Source organism: Populus trichocarpa, chromosome 4 (assembly GCF_000002775.5).
Source record: "Populus trichocarpa isolate Nisqually-1 chromosome 4, P.trichocarpa_v4.1, whole genome shotgun sequence".
Lineage (NCBI taxonomy): Eukaryota > Viridiplantae > Streptophyta > Magnoliopsida > Malpighiales > Salicaceae > Populus > Populus trichocarpa.
This window is the reverse complement of record NC_037288.2, coordinates 21,884,378-21,899,299: the sequence shown is the minus strand read 5'-3', so window position 1 is coordinate 21,899,299 and position 14,922 is coordinate 21,884,378. Positions and strand designations below refer to the sequence as shown.

At 32.6% G+C, this 14,922-nt stretch overlaps 1 protein-coding gene and 1 pseudogene across 1 annotated transcript; both read left to right on the top strand.

The window, feature by feature from the left end:
• The first annotated feature begins 746 nt into the window (after window positions 1-746).
• LOC18098212 (exosome complex component RRP41-like) lies at window positions 747-4,854 on the top strand. Its single transcript, XM_006384856.3, has 7 exons — window positions 747-956; window positions 2,009-2,087; window positions 2,257-2,359; window positions 2,463-2,583; window positions 2,850-2,938; window positions 4,206-4,355; window positions 4,479-4,854. Exons 1-7 carry the CDS (start codon window positions 797-799, stop codon window positions 4,566-4,568), a joined length of 792 nt encoding a protein of 263 aa, XP_006384918.2. The 5' UTR covers window positions 747-796; the 3' UTR covers window positions 4,569-4,854.
• A 2,235-nt stretch (window positions 4,855-7,089) lies between these two features.
• LOC18098211 (putative cyclic nucleotide-gated ion channel 15) lies at window positions 7,090-12,618 on the top strand (annotated as a pseudogene).
• Window positions 12,619-14,922: the final 2,304 nt, after the last annotated feature.

Below are 14,922 nucleotides of genomic sequence, written 5' to 3'. Positions count from 1 at the left end.
TTTCCCTTATCAATTTTTTCCATTTTTCTTGCATCTCTTTTATTTATTCTATTTTTCAAAAAAAAAAAGAAAAAATAAATAAATTGAAGAAGAAAAAGGAATTGATCGAAGGAATAAGTTTAAATGTGTTTAAAAACGTCGGATTAATTATGTTATATGGTTTCTAAACTATAAAGGTTATTTAATTTGTTTTAAGACTAAATTATAATTACATAAAAAATTTCATATCTTTATAATATGAAAGCTAACAAATCAAAAGAAAAAAAATTTAAATAAAAATATTCTTATTATTTTTTACAAAGCATAGATTTTATTTTATTTTTTTTACTTGTGTCTGTTTTTTTATTTAAAATAAATTTAAGAAAATAACTAATACCGTGCATTATAAAATCTCTTTTTAATATAATTTCAGAGTAGAAAATATAACAATATTTATTTTATATTATTTTAGTACATATAGACATGTTAAAAAAATAAATTCAAATTTGGTTGAGAATTAAAAAAAACAAAGTTGAATTTAGGATAAATGACAACAATCATTATCATGAAATTACATACAAAAAGAATTCTAAATTTTGAATATTCGTCATATCCAATGTGCCCTTAATTATTATTCAAATAAATTAATGTTATTCATGTATTAAGAAATAATCATACCCTATTGTTTTAAAAAATAAAAAAATTATATAATACATATGATATAAATTATTTTTTTATCCTATTAATAATCGGAGCAAGTAAAAACCACAGCAAAGCAAAATAAGCTAAACCTCCCTCTCTTTCTCTCTCTCTCACAATGGCCTCCAAAGGTGGTGCAGCGCCAAGCACATACACTCCCACTCCCGCTCCCACTCCCACTCCCACCAAAAAAGCCCAACGTCCTCCATTCTTCACTGACTCTGACGTCGACTGGACACGTTCCGATGGCCGTGGTTTCCACCAGTGCCGATCTGCCTGTAATATATCTTTCCCTTTTTACTGTTTATCATTGTTTTTTTTTTTTTTTTTTAAAAAAAAACTTGCTTAATAGTAATTAGCCTTTAATAATCTTCTATGATTACACTGAAGGAATGATCAGTTTTTGCAGGTGGGTTTACTTTTTTTTTCCTTTTTACCTTCTTGGGTGTTGACTTCTGATTCTTTAACTTATGCTGACATGTTTTAGGCATTCTTGTTCTTCTTTCTCTTCTTTTTCCCTTTTCTATATAACATGAAGGGCTGTGCTATCTCAATGTTTCACTGTAATATGTGCTTTAGGGTGTCAATGATTATGAAAATCTGTAAATTTACGTTTTTTTTTTGTTTCTTTCTGTTGTTCATCGAAATGATTTCCATTAATTATCGTTGATTTTATTATCTTACATCTTTATGTTCTGTGAAAGATGCTGCATTTTTATTGTGTAATGGTGTTATGCTAAGAAAATAAATAAATGAATGAATTGGTTCCCTTGTTTCTGGTTCTTCATTTATTTTCCCGATGATTCGAATTCTCATACTAGGGGCATGGAATTTCGGAAATTTGAGGTTTCTGTCTCTGTGTTTAGAAATCTGGTTTCCTTTGCATGGAATGATATATTTACATCCTCTCTAAGGATTCTCGTGGTGTGGACATTCCATATAACTGCCTGTCAGTCTCTGTCTCCTTTTGTTATGGGGTACCATTGTACCAACTTTTCGGTGTTGGGTTGAGCACATCCATGGATGGAATTGATTCTCATGTTCTATTAGCAGAGTTTTTATGTCCTAGATGCTAAAACCCACCAATTTCTACTTTATATGGATTGCCCTCATCTTAAATATGAATGTGATTCGTTACCACTGAAATGAAAATTTTATTTCGACGTTTTAAATTTTAATTGTTAATAGAGAGCATGTGGCTCATATTTCTATTTTTTTTTATCTGTTTGCATGTACCATTCACATAAGTAATCTATTATCATCCAGGGATTATGCAGGAATGATATTTTTTTGTTTAATTTACTTGAACTGAAATGTTTTTCGTTTGCAGTTTTCCGGACTGGTGCTGTCAACTCTGCTGCAGGATCTGCTTATGCTGAGTTTGGAAATACAAAGGTCATTGTTTCTGTGTGAGTATTGCCTTTTCTATATTTGTATCTCATCGCAATATTTCTAGTTTTTTCGTTTTGGGTTTAAATTTATAGGTTATATTAGCATGATGGAACCATGATAGGAGATGTAATTATTACAGCAACCATCATATATAAACTTAGTTTTACATCGTACTTCCCTTTTCAGGTTTGGGCCCAGAGAGAGTAAGAAAGCAATGATGTATAGTGACAAGGGCAGGCTTAATTGCAATGTTAGCTATACCACTTTCGCCACCACTGTTCATGGACAGGTATGTGAAGCAACAGCATCTACAATATTTTATGATACTCATCTTCAAACACCTATTATCCTTTTGAAGTTATTGTAGCCAATATGATCCCCCTTTTTGTCAGGGATCAGACAACAAAGAGTTTTCCACCATGCTTCATAAGGCATTGGAAGGGGCAGTAATGCTGGAAACTTTTCCCAAAACAACTGTCGATGTGTTTGCATTGGTGTTAGAATCTGGTGGCAGTGAGTTACAGCTTCATACTAACCTCGAAATCTCGGTCTATTGGAAAAGAATGTTATGTCTAGTTTGCAGGATAGCACAACCATCTTTATGACTACTAAGCAAAACTTGCACCGGGAATATTGTTTTTCTGTTTACAATAAAAAACTGTAAAGCTTTTTCATGCTCTTAAGTTTTCTTGTTTCTGCAGCCTGGTTTTCCGATAAAATTTTAGTGGCTATTAAGAAATATTTTCTTTAAACTCATTAACAAGATTATGTTTTTGCAGGTGATCTTCCTGTTGTAATATCTTGTGCAAGCCTTGCCTTGGCAGATGCTGGGATTATGATGTATGACCTTGTTGCTGGAGTTTCTGTGGTACGCTTCATGTATAGACTTGAGGTTTCCTGACACTGTTCTAGCTGTTATCTGACATGAAGTTTATACATTATATGCATTTACACAATTATCCAATGCAAATTAGTTAAATATCTTCTAGTATTTATTTTAATTTTAGTTAGTCTGCTTGATTGTTGTTGATGTGTATAAACCAACTCTAATCATTGGACACAACTGCAAGTTTCAGAGCTTACAAAGAGTTATGCTCAATGTAATTATCGATCATCATTCTATTGCCAATAATTTGACCTGCCAACTTCTTTTGCTGGTCACTTAGGGATGAGAATGCTTGGGAATCTTAAATCCACCCTTTATGAGTTGAGTTCTTTATTCAAATGTGGTCTTTCATTCAAGTAATTTATTTTTGTTTCTTTCTTTCTTCCCTCCTTCCCTGCTTCCTTTCTTTCCTTTTCTCCCCTAATTTTGCTTATATGCATTCTCCTTCACCAAAAATATTTACTGATTGAGTTTCTATATACCATGTGTTCAGTATGTGATAAATTTTAAATAACCTATTACCATCTCTGTTTGTTTTGAAAATGTTTCTAGTTTGAAAATTGGAGCATTGATTAGTATTTTCATATATTTATTTATTGCTAATAATTGATAGAAGAAAGATGTGTTTTAATATCTTAACAGTAGAAATTTTATTCGGGTGTTTGGTGTAATTTAGTCTCAGGGACAAAATACTTTGTAATGGGTAGTTTTCCCAAAGTTTGAACTAGAAATAGAAATTGACTGAACCTATTATCATCCTGGCCTGTTCCTTTGTTCACTACAGAATTTGTTAGCTCTTAAAAGGCCGTCTTGTAGTTAGTCCCATTGAACCTGATAGTGGGAAAGAAAATTTGAGACATCTAAATTATTACACTATGCTAAATAACTACTCATTTGATGGTGTGATTGTGCTATGACATGGCTCTTTATGAATATAGATGGAGATCCGGGAATTTAGGTGGTCACGTTAATATTTGTTGCCTTACTGGACTGTTTTTCCTTTGTCTGGTATTACTTTGCTCTAACTCTGTAGAAATCATTCTGAGGCCGTTTCTAAGTAAGTTGATTGTGATTCAGTAGAAACATGTTAGTGTAATGATTGGCTCAAGAAGCTTTCATGTCTTTAAAATGTTAGTGGAGTTCTATACTTCATTCGAGATATAACCAGCTGCTTTAATGACTTCATCTCATTTGTTTAATTCACATTTGTTTCTTCCATGTTTTGTAAATTAGCTTCTTTGTTTTGCAGTCTTGTCTTGGCAGAAACCTCATCATCGATCCAACTTTGGAAGAGGAAAGTTTTCAAGACGGAAGCCTGATGATCACTTGCATGCCTTCTCATTATGAGATCACGCAGCTTACCATTACAGGGGAATGGTCAACTGCAAATCTGAATGAGGTGCGCCATCTAAACTGCTAACGTCATTTGTTAAACTACAGGAGAAATTATACCCTATACATAGCAGTAAGCAATCTAAGGTGTGTGAAGTTTAGCTGGACTGATTTTGCTTTTCACAAACAGGCAATGCAGCTTTGCTTGGATGCTTGCTCAAAGCTGGCAAAGATATTGAGGTCCTGTTTGAAAGAGGCTGCTTCAGCTTCAAAAGATTAGAAAGAACCTCCTTGTAGTGATTTTGCTAGCATAATACAGATCACCTTTTAGCTGTTTTTACCCTCTCTTCCTTTCCCTCTTTAAACAACAAAGAATTCATACAATTTTGTGAGAACTTTCAATTTTCCTTATTAGTGCTCACCTGTCTCTGCATTTTTCCTTCTTTTCGCAGCTACCAGTATATTTCTCTAGCCAGCTTCTTACACTACAAAGCAGACTGCAGAGTGATGTTGGATTCCTGTATAATATTCTTTGTTTATAGATGGATTTATTGCTTTTCGTCGCATCTTATGGTTGCTCATCTCCCCATGCCAAGTGTTATTATGGTGTAACTGTTGCATTTTTTCTCGTGTTAGCAATATCGTTTGGGTTGCTTTTTAATTATTTATGATGGATCCAGCATTAAAATGCTAGTAGAATTTCCATCCAAGATGAATTTTAAGAATATCTAAACAAAAATAAATACATTAACAGCGAAAGGAATTTTCTGCAGTAAAATTGAGATGAAGGCATAGCTGAAGTCATTGCAAGGCAATATGAAAACAAAAAGATCAATGACTAATCTTGGTGTACTACCATCTTGAGATAGGCTTAGGCACCGTCTAGCATAGTAGTGCATCTACTGTTTTGTTAAATTTTTTTTTTTTATTTTGAATTAATTTTTTTTCTGTGTTTTTATATTATTTTGCTGTGTAAATATAAAAATAAATTTTTAAAAATAAAAAATATTATTTTAATATATTTTTACATAAAAAATACATTAAAAAACAACTTAATTTCAAATTCACTCTTAGAAAGCTAATAGAAGCAGAGAAAAAAACATCTCTTCGTTCGGTTAGAAGGAAGGGAAGGGTAGCTGGCGTGGGCGAGACCAAGGAGAGAGAAAGAGGAAGGGTGGCCGACGCAAGGTGGAAAGAGAAGAGAGGGAGAGAAGAGAAAGAGGAAGGAGGAGAAGAAAGGAAAAAAGAAAAAAAAAAGAAACATAAAACTAAAAAAAATGATATTTGAAAAAAATTAGTTGTACCATCATAAAAGTATACCGACGCCACTTCCTATTTTGAGGGACATGGTGTTCCTTCTTCATATGTTCGTCTCTTCGTCCCTCTCTACTGCCTCTGCCACTCTTTAATTTCCAACAATTTAATCATAAAAATTCATTTTATAACACTACCATATATGTTTTTCAATTCCTTGAGTAGCATCCCTGTCATTTGCTTTGTATTCTCAGATTTTTTTGTTGAAAACAATATTACAATGTATATAAGCTATTTTATACATGCTCATATGTAGCCATGGCCACCATTGTTGACATACGAGGAGATTGAATTAGAAGAGTGGAAAATGTTCATCAGACCCCATTAGTTAGCAAATGAAGCATAGCAGAAGGATTGGGGGTCAATGAAATGACTAGTTTGTAATGTAAGAGCTCTCCCTCTATCTTTGTTGAGTGTTTATAATATTGTTTTTTCTGTGTGACGATTACCAGTTTCTAAGCAGATAAATTATGTTTTCAGAAAAAAATACAGTGCTTTGTGAATCTTCTGTCATTTTAATGCCCGATAAGATAACATTTTTTTTGTTGAATCTATGCATCTATGCTTAATGTAGAAGAAATACCCTCAAGATACATTCATCTGGGCTTTGTTTATTAGGCAAGAAATCACGAATTGTGCTTTCTTGGGCTGGTTTCAATTATTTATATGATAGATGATGATGCGTTTGCCGGTTTTTGAGCACAACCTAGGTTGCGTGCCATAATCTTAGACTCTATTCAAATTTGTCATAATTCAATACATATATAATAAACGTTCTTTAGGGTTATCAAGTGTTTCTGATTCAACATATATTGAATTTGAGGAAAATCCTTTTAAATGGTGCCGTGTCTTAACTTTTTGCAGATTTAAGGTAGTATTAGAAGAAATTTGTTCTCGTGTTTGACTTGCATTTTTCCTGAAAAGGTGGGATAGTCCTTCTCTAGCCAGCTTGATGTCCAAGTTACTACAGATCTTCGTGTCTTTTGTTCGCATGATACATGGCTTAAGAAGAGGCCATAGGTCCGCTAACTTTTTGTTTTCCTCTTGTGGCTTTAAACTAATGTCTTGTCAGTTTCTGTTGATTCCGTGCTGCATATGCTGACAAATAGATGATTTATACCCTCATATTTGCAGCACACCTTTATCTTTCTTTTATTGCAGATCAAATCCATTAATTTAGGCCACAGCTTTACTCTCAGTGGAGCAAAATGGGTTTGGGGAATTCAGGATCTGTAAGGTATACCTTAATCACCTTTCTATTTCTTTAATTCTTATCATAATCTATCATTAGATTTCTAATTCTTCTCCCTCATTCATCCATTAGTCCACAAGTGGTAGCTATATAGTTTCATGTTCATGACTAATTTCGTTGTCCAAGTTCTTACTGAATAAGTGGGATTGTTGATCACTTCCTAAATCTGAGACTTGCATGTAAGAATGTTTCAGGTTTACAGATGTTGTTGAATTAAGCTTACAGCCGACACTAATCATTCGAGTCTAAAAAATCGTGTAGAGTTTCCTCCGAGGATTATGAGAAAGTGAACAAAACGATATTGGATCCTCGAGGACCATCAGTGCGGAGATGGACTCAGATCTTTTTGGTAGCATGCTTAGTTTCTTTGTTTGTTGATCCTCTATTCTTTTACTAGCCTCGAGTCTGGAATGGACCGTGTACCCCTTGAAGCAGTCCTCACAATTGTCAGATCAATAGCTGATGTCTTTTACGTGATTCAAATTTTCATTCGTTTTCGTAGCGCCTTCCTCCCGTGTTTTTGGGAGAGGAGAACTCGTTAAAGATTCTAAAAAGATTGCGTTAAGGTGCCCACAGAAGAATTCTGGATTGGCCTTACTGCCTCGCCTCGCCTCGCCTCTTCCTCAGGTATGCATGCATATTCTTCTCTGTCATAATTTCAACAGGCAGACAAAGGATTTCACAGGTTAATCAGGGCCGTTTTGTTGCTTTATCTGCGTTACAGATGTTAATTTGGATTGTAATCCCCAATCTTAGTGGTTCGACGATGACCAACATTAAAAATCTTCTTCGGTTCATCATCATTTTTCGGCATCTCCTTGGGCTCTCCACATCTCCCCGTTTTCTTGTTTTTTCAAGACTGCTTTCACATGAAGTCCACAAAATAACTTCTAGTCCTTTTGAGTTGGTTTCATTATTTGAACCACTTCTTTAAATTCGCTTAAATCTTTGGGCTGCTATTCTATGTATCAAAGTTATTCTCCACTGATACAGATTCCACTTGCAGAGATACCTAAAATCAACAACAGTTCGCCTCGAAGAGTGGAGAATAAAAAAAAAAAACAAAAAAACTAAAAGATCTAATGTTTTTACCTTATTAAATACTATTAATTACAATAATATTTTTTTTACCTTTTGTGTGTACACATACACATATTTCTCTCTCATTTCATTCTTCAACATTTTATTTATTAGAGACCAAACTTCATAATTTATTATGATTTGCTTTTTATATGGTTATTTCAATTTCATGACTCATACCACAAGTTTGACGAGTTAACATGACTGACTTAAGTTTTTTTTAGTTTTTTTTAATTGATATATTTTTTTCAATTTATTCTTCAAGATCTTCAACATTAGGTTGATTAGGAATTAAGCTTTGTCATTTGTTTCAGTTTGTTTTATATGAGTTTATCTTGGTCTCATGATCCAGGTCGCAGGTTTTGCGAGTCAACTCAGGTAGATTCATGTCGTTTTATTGTGTCCTTTTCTTAAATTGATTTTTTAAAATTTTATTATTCAACAATGAGTTTATTATGAATTAAGCTGCATAATTTGTTCGTTTTGTTATCTATGGGGTTCTTCCATTTTAGAGAATAATATAAATCATATTTTGAGACCTCACCTAACAGCTTAAGCTTTTGGGTTGAAATGGTTCTTTGACATGGTATCAGAGCCTTGATGACCAAGCGGTCATGAGTTCGAATCTCATCATCTCTATTTATTTCATAAAAATTAAGCATAAGGTAATGAGAGCCTGTGCAAGTTTCAAGCCCGATCTCACCTAACAGCTTAAGCTTTTGGATTGAAATGGTTCTTTGACATTCCAGTCTCATAACTCGGGTTGACTCGAGTCGTATTTTTAGTTTACTTTCTAAGAGGTTATTATGGTCCCATGACCCAGGTCATTGGTTTGGTGGGTTAACCTGCGTTGACTTGGGTTGTTTTTTGGGACTTTTTTTTATTTTTTTTTCAATTTCATCTTTCAACATTGGGTTGATTTGGAATTGAGCTTCATAATTTATTTTGATTTTCTTTATATAGGGTCATCATGGTCTCATGACTCGGTCGTGAATTTGGAATGTTAACTCAGGTTGATCTATACCAATTTAATATGTTGTTGTCTCAATATTTTTTTAAAAATAATGTCGTCTTGATTTTTGAGTCAAATTATATTTTTACCAGTGATTCAGGTTGCCTTTGGACTCACTGAGTTGACCCAGTTACATCAGTTCAACTCCCACTCGATTTAAATTCTTTTATGCAAGAAAAACGTTAGCTACACCTGAATGTTTCTTTTTACATAAAAAAATTGATCTGATCGTAGCGTAGTGGGTGCCAACAATCTAGTATGCTCTATAGCTAATCGGTTGATTACATGTAACATTGATTTTATTAATGTAAAACAAGTTAATTATTAATAAAAATGTTTTTTTTTATCTTTAATAATAATTTATATTTTATTATTGAATCTAATATTTGACTAATAAATCTAGAGTACAGATAAAGTATGTGAGATAAAAATGCTTTGCAAATGAAATTATAAAATTATTATAATTATGAGATTTCTATTTCATCAAAGTATTGCTCTTAAATGTTCTTCGTCAATATTCTATTAAGGCTGGACATTAATTAGAGCTGTTGAAACCAATGCATATTATGTTCATTATTTTATAAAAGTACATGATTAATGCTCTCATAAGTTGAGATATGAGGGGTACTTGAAACTAATTTGTATGTGCTTTTTAAATGACATGTATACTGAATTGACCCGTATGAGAATTCTATATGAAGAGATCATTTATGTTTATGGAAAAGCTCATGTAACAGTTGTGTAAATGATCCTTAGATTTTAGATCACCAAGTTATCTTATATAGTGAATGTTATGCTTTGATTCTGACTACACGCCCTAATCAAGGGTAACAAATGAGCAAATATTTGGGTATAACATAAAATATATGAAGGTATTTGAGTAATCAAGAAATGATTCATCACCCTAGGTGAATTAGAAAAAATATTTCATCTTTTCTCAAATAGTATTGATTGTGAAATCCTTGACCAAGTCGAAATGAAATTTGAAAAGAGTTTCAAATTTTATTCAAATAATCAATGACTTTAATATTGAGAACAAAAATAATTTAACAAAACAGATATACTCCATGCTATAATGTCTAAATCAGAACATTCTTGATGAATGAATAATAATTACACTGAGAAACTAGTCACCGAAATATTAAGTCAAACCACTTATGACTTTCCTACTATTTGGGAGATTATGATAGGTTGCTAGATATTGTATGTGATCATCAAATATAAATCAATCAATTATTGTATTGATAATAAATGAAATTATTTAATTTATTTAATCCTATTTTATTTAAGATTATAATTTATATTTGGGTTAACTTATTAGGGAATCTAATGGGTCACACACATAAGAATCATTGTTTAAAAATTAAAATAGAATGATTAATAAAGTGTAACTTGATTGTAAATAAGTTTTAGAAATTGGAGACTAGAATGTAATTAATACATGGGATTACAATTCTAGACCTAGAAAAAATCAAATACGGACTTGATTGAAACAAATTTCTAAAATTATTATGAAATAATATATACGATATTATTTAAGGGGACAAATTGATATTTTATTATTTATAAGGTTTACATGTTTTCCTATAAATAGAATATTATACCTCTTGTTTTTTGAACAAACAACACATAATAACTAATTTAGTTACAATGACATCTAAAACATAATAGAAAAGAGTTAGTATTCAAATGTATAACATTCCATTTCTAGTAAAAGGATTTATAAAATTTCTCACTGGTTGTTTGTGTAAACGACTTATGGTTTGCAGTAACCTAATCTTAAAGTAATTATTTAAAGCAAAAAAGAATTGCTAATATTTATATAAACCCTAATCGATTTTAGATCTGTCTAACATAATCTTTAAGATTCCTAAAAAATTTTAAATTTATTATTTTCTTTGCATATATATATATTAAACTTATAAATATAGTTTGTTTGAAAATACGATTAGTACAAGTGGGTGGCTACTAGGGGTGTTGGTGAAGAAGCTCTCCTCAAAGGCATGCGTATGGATTTGGGAAGAGACATTAAACGCAATCTCTGCCTTGATTTAGTTCGGAGAGTACGTCCCACTCTTTTAGGCACACCCACGCTTCTACTCAATATAGGTGCTTTGTAATCTGTTTCTCGAACTAAACATGGATGATGTGGTTGAAAATTTGTAATTGCATTTGTGGACAGAATAAATTATGTTGCAACATTTTAATAGACAATAGAATCAATTACTACAATAATGAAAAGCAGTTTAATTCCAGCTATACCTAGTGCAGAAAGCTGAAATGTCTTTATATGCTTATTTATGCAGTGATTCAAGGGAGATAAGTGATATCTAAGTTTGAAGATATTATGATTATTTTGTCTAAGGATAATTAGTTGCAGTCGAGGCCAATTTGCTATTTTTTCTGTTTATTTTCTTATTTGATCATGCTATATAGGCTATTTAGAATAGGTTACCATACAAGGTAGAATTTTAAGTGCCCAAAAGTGTGTTAATGATGAGTAATTTCGTGGTTTGTGATTAACATGCATTTGTTTATGAAATACACAGGTTCCATTATTCGATCAAATTGATGAAAGGATGCTAGATGCAATATACAAGAGGCTTAAACTTGTATTGTGCATGGAAGGCATATTTATTGTGTTAAAGAATAATATAAATCATATTTTGGAATCTCACCTAACAACTTTAGCTTTTTGGTTTAGATGGTTCTTTGACATGGTATTAGAACACTAGGCAGAAATTACATTGTGTGAGCATCCGCAGGGACCATCGCAATGTTTTGTTTTAATTAAACTATTGGGCTGAGATGGTTATTTGACATGGTATCAGAGCTTTGAAGACTAAATAATCACGAGTTCGAATCTCACCATCCCTATTTATTTGATAAAAAATAAGTACAATATAGTATGAATTTGTGTAAGTTTCAAGCTCAAAGAGCTTTTATTTAAAATGATGTATTAAAAAATAATATAAATCATATCATGAAACTTAGATATTATACCTGACGTGATCATTTCAATGAGATGCTATTCATAATTCACGGCACCCTTGATTCCTACACTGCTAATGGTGGCCACATTGGATTTTTCAATTCCTTCCGCATTGGTCTTGGTGACTTTTGTGGTGAGGAATTACTGACATGGGCACCAGACACGCTTAAATGTCAACATCCTATCATCTATTCACTCATTTAAAACTATTTTAGAAGTAGAGTCATCTTCCCTTAAAGTAAAAGACTTAAGTTTGTAGTATCATAATTTAGAAGATTACACAGTAAGCAACTCAACTCAGACACGAGTTACATTTCTACTTGTACCAATAGAGAACATGGGCTGCTTGTTTCATACAAGTAGCCAAGACGAACACCTATCAACTCCATAACATGTTTAGAGAAATCTCCCCTATATTTGGCAGAATCACCTTAGAATACACAATTCTTAGAGAGAATGTAATTTTATTCTTAAAATAAAAATATTATATCTTTGATAAACATTTCTTGTCTATAAATCTCTAGTGCAGTCTTGGACTAACATATTTTTCAGGTGATGCCTAAAAGTCTTTTATCAATTCATCGAGAGTTGATATGAGATTCTCTATTCTTCAGGTGATGTCTAAAGATCTCTCATCAATTTATCGAGGGTTGATCTGGGATCTCCTATTCTTCAAATGATGTTCAAGGGTCTCTCACCAATTTACCAAGGGTTGATCTCAAATTCTCTATTTTCCAGTGCAGTCTTGGACAAACACATTCTCCAAGTGAGCATTCTAGTTTAGATTAAGTGTTGTAAGCTCACTCCAGAAGCTGGACGAACCAAGATTTTTCAGTAGATGAGGAATGAATATTACAAGACTCCCATGCTTCATTAGATGTATAGATTAGTAGTTTGTGTACATTAATTTGTAATTTTAGGCAATATAGAAAAGGTATTGTTTTCAACATATTCTATTATGTCATTGTTTAATTGTCCATAAACATTACAAGGTAATAATGTTAATAATGTTAGGAGATCTTGTTAATTAAACATTAAAGTAAACCATTTTATCAGTTGAAGTGATCCTTGAATTCTAAGTTGAAATTGACCTAAAATTTGGCGATGAAGATGAAAAAGGGAATTGAAATTCACATTCAGCTTGAGTTAAAGAAGAGCAGGCCACTAACCAGGTATTTCTGATCGTGCAATCGTGATTGCTTTATCATGAATGTCATCATTGAGTTTATTTCTCTCATGAAATGGGAGAAGATGTATATGTTCGACCATACTTGAGGTTGCCCTCTTTAGCGAAGATGTATGCATAGGGCTGAGCATTTTCGGTTCGGTCCGGTTTTGGACCAAAATAAACAACCAAACCGAATTTGTTTTTTTTTTTAGTTTTTGAACCAAACCGAACCGAAAACCGGTTCAAACCAATTAATTTCGGTTCGGTTCGGTTTTTTCCCCTTCCAAACCGGTTCAAACCGAAATGATTCCGGTGAGTTTTTTCTAGGCTTTTTACTGACCACATTTTTCACAGTAACCCAAAAAAGCAATAATGTAAATACATCAGCTTAATTTAATCTCAATATGAAGGAATGAAAATAAAAAAGAAATCACAGATTAAACAAATTAATATAACAATTACAATACCGTAAAGATCCTACACAAATTCAACAGAAGAACAAAGATTGAATGAAACAGCATCCGGTGGCTAATGAGAATTTGATAAGGAAGGAAAAAATAAACTACAAGCACCACAAAGCCACAACATTTGAGCCAAGAATATGCAAATCTTATTTCACTAAACTACAAGAGCACTGATATCAAATGAAACCCCATAAAGCCTGTAACTTCAGAACGAAAATGCAAGGTGGGAAATGAAGTGAACCATAAAAAGGGCTTAAAGATCTAAACCTATACTAAAACCCCATCAAGAAACACAGCTTCAAATGGGATAAAAATTGAAACTTGAATGAACAATTAAACTGATTGAATCCCCATCTAACCCTTCAAAAGGGTAGATCTTGATAAATCAAAAAAACTGGATCGCTTCCAAGCTCAGAAAATGAAGGAGAAGAAGACAGATTTGAGAGATGAGAGATAAAGAACATGGAAGAGAAGAAGATAGATTTGAGAGATGAGAGACAGAGACTAGGGAGAGAGGGCGACTGAGAATGCATTTAGGTTTAGGGATACTAAAACCCCTTCAAACTTGGGAGCCAAAGGAGCATGGAGCATGAGCTTAACAACTAACAAGTAATAATCGTGAAGCATGAAGAAAAATAAAAAAAAAGGAGAGATGCATAGAGCAAAAGGGGGGTGAATGTTACTTTAGGTTTAGGGTTAGAAAAAACATCCTATTTATACTTGCTTTTTTTTTTTGAAGTGTTGGCCTGGTAGAACCGGTTTGGTTCGGTTCAATCGGTTTTAGACTTTGAAAACCGAAATCGAACTAAACCGGAATTTTTTATGATTTTTTAATCGGTTAATTCGGTTTTTTTTCGGTTCGGTTTTTTTTTCCGATTTTCTCGATTTAATCGGTTTATCGGTTTTTTTTTCTCACCCCCTATGTATGCATGTGTAGATAATTAGGTTTGATATATATTTATAATAATAATAATAATAATAATAATAATAATAATAAAAGGCCCAGTTTTGAATCTGAAATGAAAGGCCCAGTTCATAACTTGTCGTGAGCTTACACTAGCATATGCATGGATTTGGAACTTTATATTTCGTTATTTTGCACTGAAGTTTGAATATCTATGGTCAATTTGGTAATGGTCAACCAGAATTTATGTCCATATTGTCAAATCTTATCCTTTAAAACCCGGCATGGGAAAAGTGAATGTAGTAAAATAGAGGGACATCAAGATCATAGACGAAAACGGTGCTCATTCAAACAGAAAGTGTAAAAGGGTTGACACCTTTGACAAAATCAAAGCCATGCTGATGCTTCTCAGTTTTAACGTTTAGTAGTTCTCAGGACGAGCAATAAA